Here is a 12,917-nt window from a genome sequence, read left to right as displayed (position 1 = left end):
TGACTGGTTTTCACACAACCGTCACAGCATCTCCATGATCACATGATCAAAACTCAGGAGCTTGGCAACTGGCGTGTATTTCTGACAGTTGCATTGTCCTGGGTCATGTGACTACCATCTGCAACCTTCCGACAGTCAACGGGGAAGCCGAATTCACTAAACTTAGGAACTACATGATTCACTTAACTGAAGTGATTCGTTTAAGAACCTCAGCAAAAAGACATCCCAAAGGGGACAAATTTCACTTATCAACTGCCTCACTTAGCAATGGAAATTTGGGGCTCAATTGTGATCGTATGTATGTCATGATTCATTTTTGGTAGAAATTATTTTAAGCTGGGATAGGCAAACTTTCAGGACAGTTATAGGACCAAGGGCTGTTGTTGGTGGAACAATCATACAAAACCGTACATGTTTGCAATAGATTAAGAAGATTGTTACATCAGTCTTTATATTAAAAAAGCTGGCTAAAGGGAAGCTTTGGATGGCTTAGATAGTTTTGTTCAAAACGTTATAACGTCTCTTTTGGGACATATCCTAGTTTCCATCTATTTCTGACTTTAAAAATGGAAGAAACACCATCACTAATTTTCAGTAATTATGGCCAGACTATCTTTCAAGGGCCACATAGGGAGAATTCTGAAGTAGAAAGGTTGAGGCCCTAGACAAAGGGATGGTATATAGTTTGATTAATTCTGAAAAATAAGATCTCTGAAGTTCCTTACGGTGTTAGGCAGAATTAATTACACCACACAATAGGTTGAAGTTTATTTTATTATATCAGAAGAAAATCTCTGCATGCATCTTAATGGCATGTGGGAAAAAACAAAACGATAACTGAATGGACAGATGAATTATTAATCCGCTGCCAACTTTATAGCTTGATGTGCAAATGATTTATTCTTTTTTAGCAACCAGCATAATTTCTTCACAGAATTCCAAATAATTTGACAAGCTCTTTGGGAGGCATCTCAAAGAGGATATAGTACAGTTCTGCATTGAGCTATGAAAATAAATGACTATGGAATAATGTAGGCTTTTCTGCAAGGTGCAATGGTTTCATATCACGGCCAGGTATGTTGGTCTTCAACTCTGGTATTTCCTTGTCAGTAGGGGCAACGGTCCAATATACTTGGAAACTTCCAGATCAGAAAAGTTGATATATAACAATTACTTACTAACATATGCTGCATAGTCATTGTGCTACAGTAATAAAAATGTGCCCTGATATGATAACATACAATGTTATGTTTCAAACCATAATGTTCCTATGGCCACAATTTCCTGTCAGGTAGGCCTAGTGACTAAGGCCATTTACAAAGACATAATTTGGGGGTGCAATTAGCTATAAAATATTGCATATTATGTAAATTGTGATAGCACCTGGAAAACCTCATATATAGTTTTGCTAGATTTCCATGTCCCATATTTTGAACTGCTCAGAATTGTGTTGTTTTTGCAATAAATATCTAGTATAAGTCCGTGTGTATGTGTGTGTATATATATACATACACACACACATACATACACATACAGATATATAACAATGTTATATATCAGTTGCATATTCAGAATTGGACTTTGAGCAAACATCCAGAGCATGACTTAAGAGGAATGTAAAAATGATTGTCTATCTTCACACATTTTGAAGTAAGGCAGGACTATAAAAAGGGTCTTATCTTCATGCAGATAAAAACTGTTAAGTCTTTAGTAAAACTTACTTAATTGCACTACTTCTATCAGGATGTAACAAGAATATGAGCTTTCGAGAGAAACAACCCACTTAGACTTTGATTGTTGTTTGAGATTACATTGGAAGAAACTGTGTGGTCAGGGCAAAAACATAAGTACCAATTAAACATGGTTACTCCCAAACTAATATTTTCCCCCTCCTGTAAACTGAAAAAAGTAAATTAGAAGCAAGTTTTAGAAAGGTTGAGGGGCATGGGCAATCATGACAAATAGCAATTTAGCCTCCAATGAAAAAAATCTTCCGCTATGGCAAATGTCAATTCTTCACTACTTGGAGTTCCAATGGGCACCTGTATCCAGCTGCTTGAATCCCAATTGCTTGCACATGAAACAGCTGCTATGCCAGAATAAGGAGTTTTGAATACAACTGACCACATTAGCAATTCATGAATTTCGTTTCCTTAGAAAAAAAAAGCAAGGAAAAGGACACTTGAGTTAAAACACTGAGAAAGCAGGAGGCATTAGTTATACGTACTTTTCGAGTGGCTCAACCATGACTGATTGACAGCCTCCTGTGCTATCCTTCGTTAAGAAGGCTGAGTGGTTCTAGTTCTCTGCAAACAACTAAAACATCTCAGCTCCATCCTGATTAAGTCTGAATAGAAATGGAAGAATTGGGCAATGGAAGAACTAGTGTGTGTATGTATGTATGATGTATGTATGTATGTATGTATGTACGTACGTACTTGTAATTCCTGCCTTTATTATTTTTATAAATAACTCAAGCCAGTGAACATACCTAATACTCCCTATTCCTCTTCTTTTCCGTATAATAACAACCTTGTGAGGTAGGTTGGGTTGTAAGAAAGTGACTAGCCCAAAGTCACCCAGCCAACAAATTATCTATAAGCGCCCAAAGTAGTCTGAATAGGGAATATTGCCTTCAATTTTTAATTTTCCAATATTCTGCACAATTTCTTTCATCTATGTTCTTATAAAAAAAATTATTAGGACAGGTGTTTATAACTATACAAGGTCTCAGGAGCACTTGGAGTTTTTTGCCTGAGAACCCTGGGCAATACATGGGACAATGAACAATAAGCTTATGGGATTATTTTAAAAAGTCAGAAACGGCAGCAAGTACATAATTAGCAATCACAATATTAGTAATGTTTTTTCAGTGGAAAGAGAAGACAAACAAGAGAATGGGACTAAACAGAACCGTATCATTGGCCCCATATTAGATCTCCAGAGAAGACTCCCCCCCAATGTTTCTGAATAATGCGACTCTTTCTGCCTTTATTGCCTGCTTAGATATAGTGAATTAAATTCCCTCATTCTGAGTCCAAGAAAGAAAAAAGAAAAGATGTCTTTCCTTCCCTCAAGGTTCTCAAATTCCAGCAATTCCAGAGCAGGTTGCCTGCCTAAAGGCAGCAGTTCAAACAGAATACACATTTCTGCAGCAGTAAACCTCACAAACCTAAGTTTTTTCCAGCATTAGACTCTACTCCTATAAATGGGATGCTTGAAAGTGAATCTCATTACTAGTTAATTGGAGGAGTGATTGTCAGGATACATAGGGGTGGGTTATTAAACTTAACATAAACCCCACAATAAATGTCAGAGAGCTGGGAACAACCCATTTCTTGAAACAATATTTTGGTTGATTGACTGATTATATGCTATCAAATTGGTGACAGATTTTAATAGAAAATACAAACTTTCTCCATGGCATATAGTCTCTCATCTGTATTCCTGAATGACCCATAACTACTGCGAGTTACTAAATACAGAACTTGGAGAAACCATGAGTTGCTTGCAGCATGAGATAGGTAATCCTCTGGAGATATCACTTAAATATTGAGGCCATGACATGAATGTTCTTTATACACTTGTCTGAAGACCTCCATTAATCAATATTAACTTAATTTACAACAGTAAAAATATCTGGAGCTCTTATTTTGTCCTGAATAGAAGGCCTCACTCCCAAATGAACTCCTGCCTCTATTATTTCATGATTCATACTTGTTCTAGTCTATACAATATGTTTCTCCCTTTCCCTAGTGTGGATTTTGTCACAAAATGGCTGCCACAAAAGGATTGTTTCTTCAAGTTATGTGTCGGGACTCTGCCATGAATGTGTGAAAGATAAATTATGTTGAAGCCTGCCCAGTCCCTTTGCTTTGCAGGAAGACAGCGTCTTTGGGGGAGACGGGGGAACAATGTCTAAAAATAATAGCTTCCACACAAACTATATCCATTGTGTGTATCCTACCTACCAGTAGTTGACCACAGCAATAGTTTTCATTTTTCAATTTTCACTTTCCAAACTGGAACCAGATTAATGGACTGGTTTGAGTCCCCCTAGAGGATAGATTTTGTAAATATTCAAAGGAAAAATATTCCCACAAAAGCTTTTTATATTTTGCCGTAGCCCTGTGATTGCAATGGCCCAGTCTTTTACACATTTAATCTGAAAGTGTGATTGAAATCTGCACAGTGATTAAATTGTGTCCTCCCCAAACATAATGATTTTAATAGCTTGATCAAAATGAAAGTTATAAAATAGAATTTAGTGCCCAAGCGGAATTGCAGCAAATCAGAGTTTACAGTTATAACTGTCCTTCATGCTGGGTTCAAAATTAACAGCCATCATTCGGGGAGGGGTGGTGGAATAAAAGATCTAAGCATGCTTGGAAACAGATGGGATGTTTTGCTTCATTGTGCAGAACAGAAGAAACAAGAACCAAAACAATATTTTGGGAGGAAAGTTTTAAAAAATGAAGCTGGTCATGCTGTGGCAAAAGAATGTTGAATTGATGGCCCACTCAGTTTCATTTCAGATTCCAAACTCAATTCATGAATATCAAAATACTCATAATATCCCTTATATTCTCCCTCAGTTTGACTCACAATGGACATATTGTGCGGCACTTATATTCTGCGTTCCTTAAAGAGAAGGCACAATGAACTTAGGATACATAGCCAGAATTTGTGCTATTAAAACAACAATAGACATAATATAATTATGATACTTTCACAAGAAATAGGTTTTGGGAGTATAGACTGTAAATAAAAGGTGACAGGAGCCTTGTAGATTGTTGTTTGCCTGTGTACTTTTATCCAGATGGAATCACCACAAGGTACTTTTTCATTTCTGGTGAATTGGTAACAACTAATAGATTTGCACATACATAAAAAGAATAGGCTACAAAGCTTTTACAAGAAGGAATGCTTAGGAAGGAGCTCTTTTTGAAGCATTAAAGAAGCCTCACATGAGAATGGGAAAGATAACTTATGTTAATATTAAATACTTTAGCCACCTAATGAGAAGGAAGGACTCACTAGAGAAGAGCCTAATGCTGGGAAAGATTGAGGGAAAAAGAAGGGGATGACAGAGAATGAGGTGGCTGGATGGAGTCACTGAAGCAGTAGGCGTGAGTTTAAATGGGCTCCGGGGGATGGTAGTGGACAGGAAGGCCTGGAGGAACGTTGTCCATGGGGTCACAATGGGTCGGACATGACTTCGCAACTAACAACAAATGTTCAAGTGAACCCTCTTCTGGGTGTCCAAATTCTTTTTTTTTTTTTTTTTGGTCTTCTCTGGGAATAGACATTTGCTGAACAATCAAGTCCCTTCCTTTTCTGGAATTTTCTTATTAAACAACTGACAGGCATGAAATTTGGTAAAATTATTTTAGGATTTATTAAAACAATATATAATACCCAAACCGCAAAAATATTAATAAATGGGGAAAACACAGATAATATAAGGATAAATAAGGGTGTAAGACAAGGATGTCCCTTGGCTCCCCTACTTTATATATTGGCAGAAGAGGCACTACTGGTACAAATTTGACAAACTCAAGAGATCAGGGGGTTAAAAGTTAAAAAAGAGGAGTACAAACTTCAAGCATTTGCTGACGATATGGCCTTTATAGTGGAAGATCCCCTAGAAATGACACCTATCTTGATGAAAGAAATAGAACAATATGGAAAGGTGGCAGGGTTAAAAATTAATAAAGAAAAAACAAAAGTGATAATGAAAAAATGTACAAAGGAACAAAAGGAAGAACTAACAAAAAGATTAGGGATACAGGTAGTAAATAAAGTAAAATATTTGGGGGTATGGCTGACAGCTAGGTGCTCATCAATTAAAAAAGGTAATTATGATCAATTAACAACTTAGATAATTGGGCTAAATTATAAATATCTCTATTATGTCGTATTGCAGTAGTAAAAATGAATATTTTGCCAAAATTGTTGTTCTTATTTCAGACAGTGCCAATCAAGTTGGAAAAAAAGCTTTTTGAAGAACTAAACGTATATCCAAATTTATATGGCAAGGGAAAAAACACAGAATAAAATATAAATTATTACAGGACGATAGAAAGAAAGGAGGCTTTGGTCTTCCAGATTTTGAAACATACTACTATGCTGCGATAGCAACCTGGCTTAAAGACTGGGTTAATTTGATAAATAAAAGGATCTTAACATTAGAGGGTTTTGATCTCCAACTTGGATGGCACACATTTATGTGGGATGGAAAGAGTAAACACAACTTGTACTTTCAAAGGCATTATATAAGGAATGTATTACTAAATATTTGGGAAAAGATAAAAAAAGTACATTACTGTAAGGTCCCACTGTGGTTATCTACAATGGAGGCAGTTACACATCCAAATGTTTTAGATTTTGATAATATTGTAAGATATAAAGATCTATTATATCAAACTGGACAGTTAAAGGGTAGGAATCAAATACAAATTCAAGGAAAAGAGATAGCATGGTGGCCCTATGCGCAGATACAATCGCATTATAAAAAAGATAAAGAACAATTTGGTTTTAACATGACCTACCAAGAATTAGATAAAATTTGGCACAGAGAGGAAAGAAAGCTGATTAGTAAAATTTATAAATATCTATTGGATTATAAATTAAAAGAAGAAACAGTCAAGGAGTGTATGATAATTTGGGCAAAAAATGTGGGCCACAGTATTGAATTAGACAAGTGGGAACTTATTTGGGAAATAAACTACAAACTAACTATGTGAGCCTCGTACAAAGAGAATCTCTATAAAATGGTGTATCGTTGGCACTTGCCACCCGCGAGACTGGCTAAGATGTTCCCGAACCTCCCCCCAAACTGCTGGAAGTGTAACTGCACCCAGGGAACATACTTCCATATGTGGTGGACATGTCCATATGCGCAGAAGTTTTGGAAAAATATCAAAAATTGGATTATAAATATAACTAAACAAGAAGTAAAATTTGAACCCGAAACCTTCTTGCTGGGTATGATAGACTCAAACATAGAAAAAAAAAATCAATATTTAATCTTGCACATTATAACGGCAGCCAGAATAAGTTATGCTCAAAATTGGAAACTGTGTATTGTCGCTTCAGAGATGGTCATTAAAAAAATTTACGAGTGTGCAGAGATGGACAGCTTAACCAAATTACTAAAAAACAACAAAGATAGTGAATACTACAAAGTTTAGAACTGTTGGTATGAATGGTTAAAAAAAAAGTAACATTTGATAACTGAACAAGGTATGAAATTATGAAGGACATGCGTTTAATTATAAAGTGTTCTGTGAAATTAAAACATTAAAAAAATGAGGAAGGTATTGTAACAAGGTAGTTCACGTCAATGTTATGGGGTAAAAGGAAAAAAACAAAAGAAAAATGTAACTAATGCTCAATACCTGCTGCAAAATGTACATGTGTATATATATTTTATATGTTTGTTTGTTTCTTTTTAAATGTTTTAAATATATGAAACTTAAATAAATTTTATTTTAAAACTTAAAAAAAAAATCATGTGGAAGCCCTCACGTGTACAGAAAGATTCCTATAATTGATAAGGATTCTGCATTCATGATTCACAGGATACAGTGGGAGCGGGAATGAAACACTTCTACCTTCTCCTTCAAGTGACTGGGGAAAAACATTTTCAGGAATCTCTAAGAATATTGCAAGATTGAATATGGGTCGGTCACCGGGACCAGAGTTTTACTCTTTCGAGCTTTCAGACTCATGCTGGAGCCCATCTTCAGAGAACTTTTCTCTACTGGACTATATACTTTGGGCTATTCTCTGAGTCGTATTTATGTGGTGCCTTCCTATTGGTTGATTGGTATGTTGATGGTTGGCGATTGGCTGTTGTTTCCTTTTGTTGCCAAGCCCTCAGCTCCTAAGTACTTAATAAGCTGGTGGTAAATCAGCACTCCTGTTAAGTGACAAGGGGCACTTTTCCCAGGCTTCAATCATTTTCCTGGCTACCTTTGTACCTGTACAGCCAGCAATCTTAGTACCTGCAACACTGAATGTATGACTTTAATCACTGCACCAATGAGTTTGACTCTCCTTGTCTGTCTCAGAAGATGGGCTCCAGTATGAGTCCAAAAACCGGGAAGAGTAAATCTCTGTTTCTGACGACCAACCCGGATTCGAACTTACAACATTATCCTGGGATATGTATATCTGTCTTTATTCATCTAAGAACATTGTATGCCATACTAAAAGTTTCCCTTTTTTAAAACGAAATTTTAAAACTTCAATTGGTTCAAAATGCAGAGGTTAGTCTGTAGTATTAGTGTTAATTGCCATTTAAGGGGATGTTCTTCCCTCTGCAAAGTAAGCAATGAAGTGCTAGGTTGGGCTATAATAAAATAAAGCACACCAGCCAAAATACACAAGAATGCTGAAGATGATATAAGGTGGAAAATAACATTTTACAACCGTGGCAGAAAATTACACTCAGAAGGCACATTTGTGATGGAAGGGTAGTGGCTACTAACTCATCTAAAAATATTATTTTGAGTTTATTGGACTCCTCAAAGAATATTTAAAACAGATGGACATTAGATTTCTTATCTTAACACCAGAAGAAATGCAAAGGTTCTTTAACTTACTTGATTTGGTCTTGTTCTGCATTGCATTGTTTCAAATTTAAAAATAGCACAATTTGGGGGTGAAATATTATATATCAAGATCTCAAGTTGGATTATATTTTTAAACTCTGGGATTTGTCAAATTGAAGAAAGCTTTGATTTGACTGAGCTTGGGACAAAGCAAAAAGGATAATCCTATATAATTGGAAAGAAAGTTACTCTCCTGATTTTAAGGAATAAATTTATATGCAACCTGACTCCCAGGAACAGATCCATCCACTCCTTTTCTTGTCTTCCAAAAATGTTTGAGCATTTAGGATAGGCCATGCCCATATAAGCTTTAGGTGAGATAGATGTGTGGACATATTGAATTTAATATAACTTATCTATGTTCTCAAGGAAATTATTACACATACCTCTGAATGATGGCTTTCAATTATATTTCACAACATTTTCTTAACATGTATTGCTTGTATGTTTGTTGTTCTAATGCCACAACTTATAATATTGCATTTTCAGCTTATTACAAAATTCAAAATATTTTGTATTTCAGGACACAGCTTCATTCTATTACTTTTCCCATTTTGCCCCAAATAAAGGCATTGATTCTTCATTTTTCTGGTCCTCATTTCTATCACTTTCCTTTCTATCATATCTTCCCATCAAACAATTTCATGACTTTGTCCATGCCAAAATAGAAGGCTGGTTTTAAAAAGCCAATGTAATTTAGCCTTCCTATGTTGATGTCAAATGGCATAATAACCTATCAGTTTGTGTTGGAACTGATAAGGGGACAGAAATTACCATTAGTTAACCATGCCAATGTACCTGTCTGTGATTGAAACAATGCCATCTTATATCTAAGCAAGATTTAGATGCCCTTGGTTGGCTTCACACAGGGTGCTAAACATGATTGGTTTGGGCTTCAGGGCAATAATCTGCAATTTTCTTTGGGTTGAACACTCTTAAACTGGCATTACAAAAAGTAATAGCTCATGAGAACAGCTTTAATGTGGGGAAGAATTAAAAGTAAATACTGACAATTGGTCAAGCCGGCAGGGTCCAGGAGAAAAGGGTTTTTCTACCATGGCTCCTGCCCTTTGGAACATTGTGTCCCAAAGTCAGATTTTCACCCACCCTATTGACTTTCTCCAAGAGCTGAAGATCTGGCTCTCTCCGCTGGCCTGAGGCTCCAAGGGAAGGTGCATCACTTTGGAGGTGTCTATTGGATTAAGATCCCACCTCTACTGTATGCATCTTGCTCCCTTCCTCTCTATCTTTTAATTATAAATTTGTTGTTATTATTATTTTTCCTGTTTATTGGCTTTGAATATTTGTAAGCTGCCCGAAGTTGCCTCTAGACAAGTTGGGCAGCATACAAATCAAATCAAATAAATACATAAATAAATTCATTAAATTGTTAAGGATAATATATACATTCTTTTATGAGCACATTCTTACAGTAATTCCCATCTTCAGGTGACTCCCAGGTTTATATTAAGAAATACACAAGCCAAAAATAAACCATATTTTCTTCCTCCCTCATACACAGGCATCAAGCTCTTTAAGTGGGGAATGGTTGAGAACCTGCAATGCAGTTGTGGTGCTCCAGAAAAAACGATAACACATATAGTTCATGAATGTCTCTCTTCAGAAAATTTCAGGGCACCTGGGATGTCATAGCAGCCACACCAGAAGCAATTAGATGGTTAGCTTCCTTAGATGTTGAATTGTAAGATCTATCCCATTGCAATTCTAGGGCTCCATATTATGGTGATTTTATTATGGTTTTATCTTTAGTATTTTACTTCCTATATTGGATTGTCCACATATCTAAATACATATCTATATGAGTGTGTGTGTATATATATATCAGTGACTGCATGACCACTGTACATGCCATATGCTAAATAAAATAAATGAAAATGTACAGGCATTCAAGTTTTTCATATGCAACATCAGCATCAGGGATTCTTATAGGTGGGCAATAGAATCTGCAAGGATGTAAGGCCCTCACTTCAGGTAACAGAAATTAAGTGAAAGAGCAGCATGTAATTAATTGCTGTATTTTTCCTGACTGGAAGAAGTGCTTATATGATTTTACCCTGATGTGCCAAAGTAACCTAGGCAGCTTTGATGTACAGTAATGGGCAGTTTTTTAATGAGGAAGGGTTACATGCAGATTTAATCTTCATTCATTTCACAGCGAGACTTTGGGGCAGCCTCCGATTTTAGCCTAACCTGTACCTGCAAAGTTGTGGGAGCCACATTTTACTCTAGTATGATGTGCATTTATGTTGAGTTTACTGTTATGTAAAATAGGTTAATTCAGAAAAGTGTTCTATCTCACCTTTGTTCAGTGCAAGGCAGCATCTATACTCCTAGCTTCTGAATTATCCCCAACAAACTGGTGAAGTTTGTTGAGTTTGCAGAGAGCAAGTGACAGCACCCAGGGTGCTTCTTAGGGGGTAGGCTTAAACTATCCCCACTTCTCATTCTCTTTAACCCTTAAGTGCTATGCCTCATCATTTCCTGGTTGGGGTATACAGAGTCCATGCAGCTATATGTCAGTATGCCAGTTTGATGTTATGGCTAAGATGCTGGGCAAGAAATAGGAGATGAGTTCCACTCTTCTGCTAGAAAACCAGGAGAGTGGCTTTGGGCCAGCCTCTCTCAGCAATAGGAGCACTAAGTACTGTATGTATGTGGCCTTGACATGACTCAAAAATCAAGGCAGGAGAAAAATAAATAGGTCTCCAGAGGTCTTGGGATAAAGCAATTCAGGAGATATTAAAGAAAGAAGAACCCAACTCTGTGCACGCTTATGGCACATATTTTCAGAGACTGCTTACTTCTGAGAAGTAGTTTGTTACTGCAAACTGCTAAAAGCCAGGGGTATTTCGTCCGGCCCTCTCTTTCTGTTCCCGCTTCTTCTTCCTATAGGTATGAGGAGAGAAAACATGCCGATGGCCGAGACTGGTGTGACGCCCCACGCTCAGCCATAACGGGTTTGGGTGTAGCGTTTACTTGAAGCAAGCCGCCGCCACTGCAAGGAATGCCTTACCGCTCGGCGTTGCAGGATGCAATCAATTGTGGCCGACTCAGCTGGCGCTGCACTCAACCCCGGGCCAGCACTGTGTGCACTTGGCTTCATAAGTCGGGCAGCGTTTGCACCAGGCTTCGCGCTGCATTCCCTCCGCATAAAGTTAAAACCAAGCGGAAGGAAAGCGACGGGGTAGCTTCGGCTCGGCCTCCTCCTTCCACCGGGCTCCCCCGCAATCGCTTCCCTTTTCCCGCCTAAACTCGCTCGCGCCCTGCCTCCCTCCTTCCTCCGCTTGCTCCAAGCCGCTGCCGGCGCGAACATTTCCTGGCGGCGGGGCCCCGCTGCCCTCCGCTTCGCTCCTCCCAGCTCGCCCGCCCGCCTGGGCACCGCAGCAGCCTGCGCCTCCCCCGCCCCGGCTCCTCTCGGCGTCACCCTCCTGCCTGGAAGATGGCGCTGGGCGGCCAGGTTGGTGTGCCTGGGAATGGGGGCGGTGGGCGTTGGGCGCCTTAGACTGGCCGTTGGGCCAGGAGAAAAAGCAGGGCGGTTGAAAGGCTGCCGGGGAACGAGGCGTTGGGAGGATAGGTAATGCATCCTCCTAGGCAGGCAGTGCCTCCAGGGGGGCTGTGTTTGGAGGAGAGGCGAGAAGTGGCTTTCCCCCCCCCCCCTCCCTGCCATCTCCACCTCCCCGCCTCTCTTCCCCCAATTGAGGCTTTGCAGAGAGGAGGGTGGAAGCAGAGGAAAGTCAGCCCTTGGAGACCTGGGAGTGGGGTGGGAGGAACATCCCCTTTCTCGTTGTTGAGAGGTGGCAAAATGGGGTGTGGGTGTGTGTGTGTGTTTGGTGGACTCCCGAGGAGGTGGTCTTTTAAAAAGTGATGGCTCTTTAGAAAGTGCTTGGCTTTTGGGCAGCGGTCCCAGAGGTAGAGGGTGTCTGCAATAGTGGCAGAGAAGAGTGGAGTTATAGAGGTTCAAGTTACACCAACCCCAAAACCTGCGTGCAAACTCCAGAATTATTTCTTCAAGCCCAGGCAAGGTTTTTGGCTCTCTGCATCGTTGTAGAGCAGGTGGAAATTTTTATTGTAGAAACTAGGAGTGACTGAGGCAAAATTTGATTATATAGATGGCATGTATGTGAAAAATATTTTTTAAAATTTTATAGTGTATTTGCGGAGATTCAGCTGCCTGAGAGATTTCTTCATCTTAGATTATCTAGATTAAACTCCATTTTTTCAATAATCCCTCTTTCCTTAATAAACGCAATCTCAAGGACCTATTACTGTATTCATAGC

General features: G+C 38.6%; 1 protein-coding gene and 1 long non-coding RNA gene across 3 annotated transcripts in view; one reads left to right on the top strand and one right to left on the bottom strand.

Annotated features, from left to right (window-relative positions):
* Positions 1-757: 757 nt before the first annotated feature.
* Positions 758-11,990, bottom strand: LOC148127853 (uncharacterized). The gene is made up of 4 exons (XR_015740520.1): positions 11,653-11,990; positions 11,441-11,525; positions 3,972-4,056; positions 758-2,152 (listed from the first exon to the last, which is right to left on the bottom strand). It is a non-coding gene; the product is annotated as an uncharacterized LOC148127853 (long non-coding RNA).
* Positions 11,915-12,917, top strand: part of RANBP17 (RAN binding protein 17) — a 182,129-nt gene continuing 181,126 nt past the window's right edge. Inside the window, exon 1 of one of the 2 annotated variants that reach the window (XM_026710357.2) lies at positions 11,915-12,096. In XM_026710357.2, the coding sequence (XP_026566142.1) occupies positions 12,079-12,096 (18 nt within the window). In that variant the 5' untranslated portion in view covers positions 11,915-12,078. The remainder of the gene's footprint in view (positions 12,097-12,917) is intronic. The other variant, XM_087918698.1, reaches the window with a different exon arrangement.

Source organism: Pseudonaja textilis, chromosome 1 (assembly GCF_049901715.1).
Source record: "Pseudonaja textilis isolate UNSWEBS1 chromosome 1, rPseTex1.2, whole genome shotgun sequence".
Classification (NCBI taxonomy): domain Eukaryota; kingdom Metazoa; phylum Chordata; class Lepidosauria; order Squamata; family Elapidae; genus Pseudonaja; species Pseudonaja textilis.
Note: the sequence above shows the minus strand (reverse complement) of the source record. Positions and strands in the feature narration are given on the sequence as shown.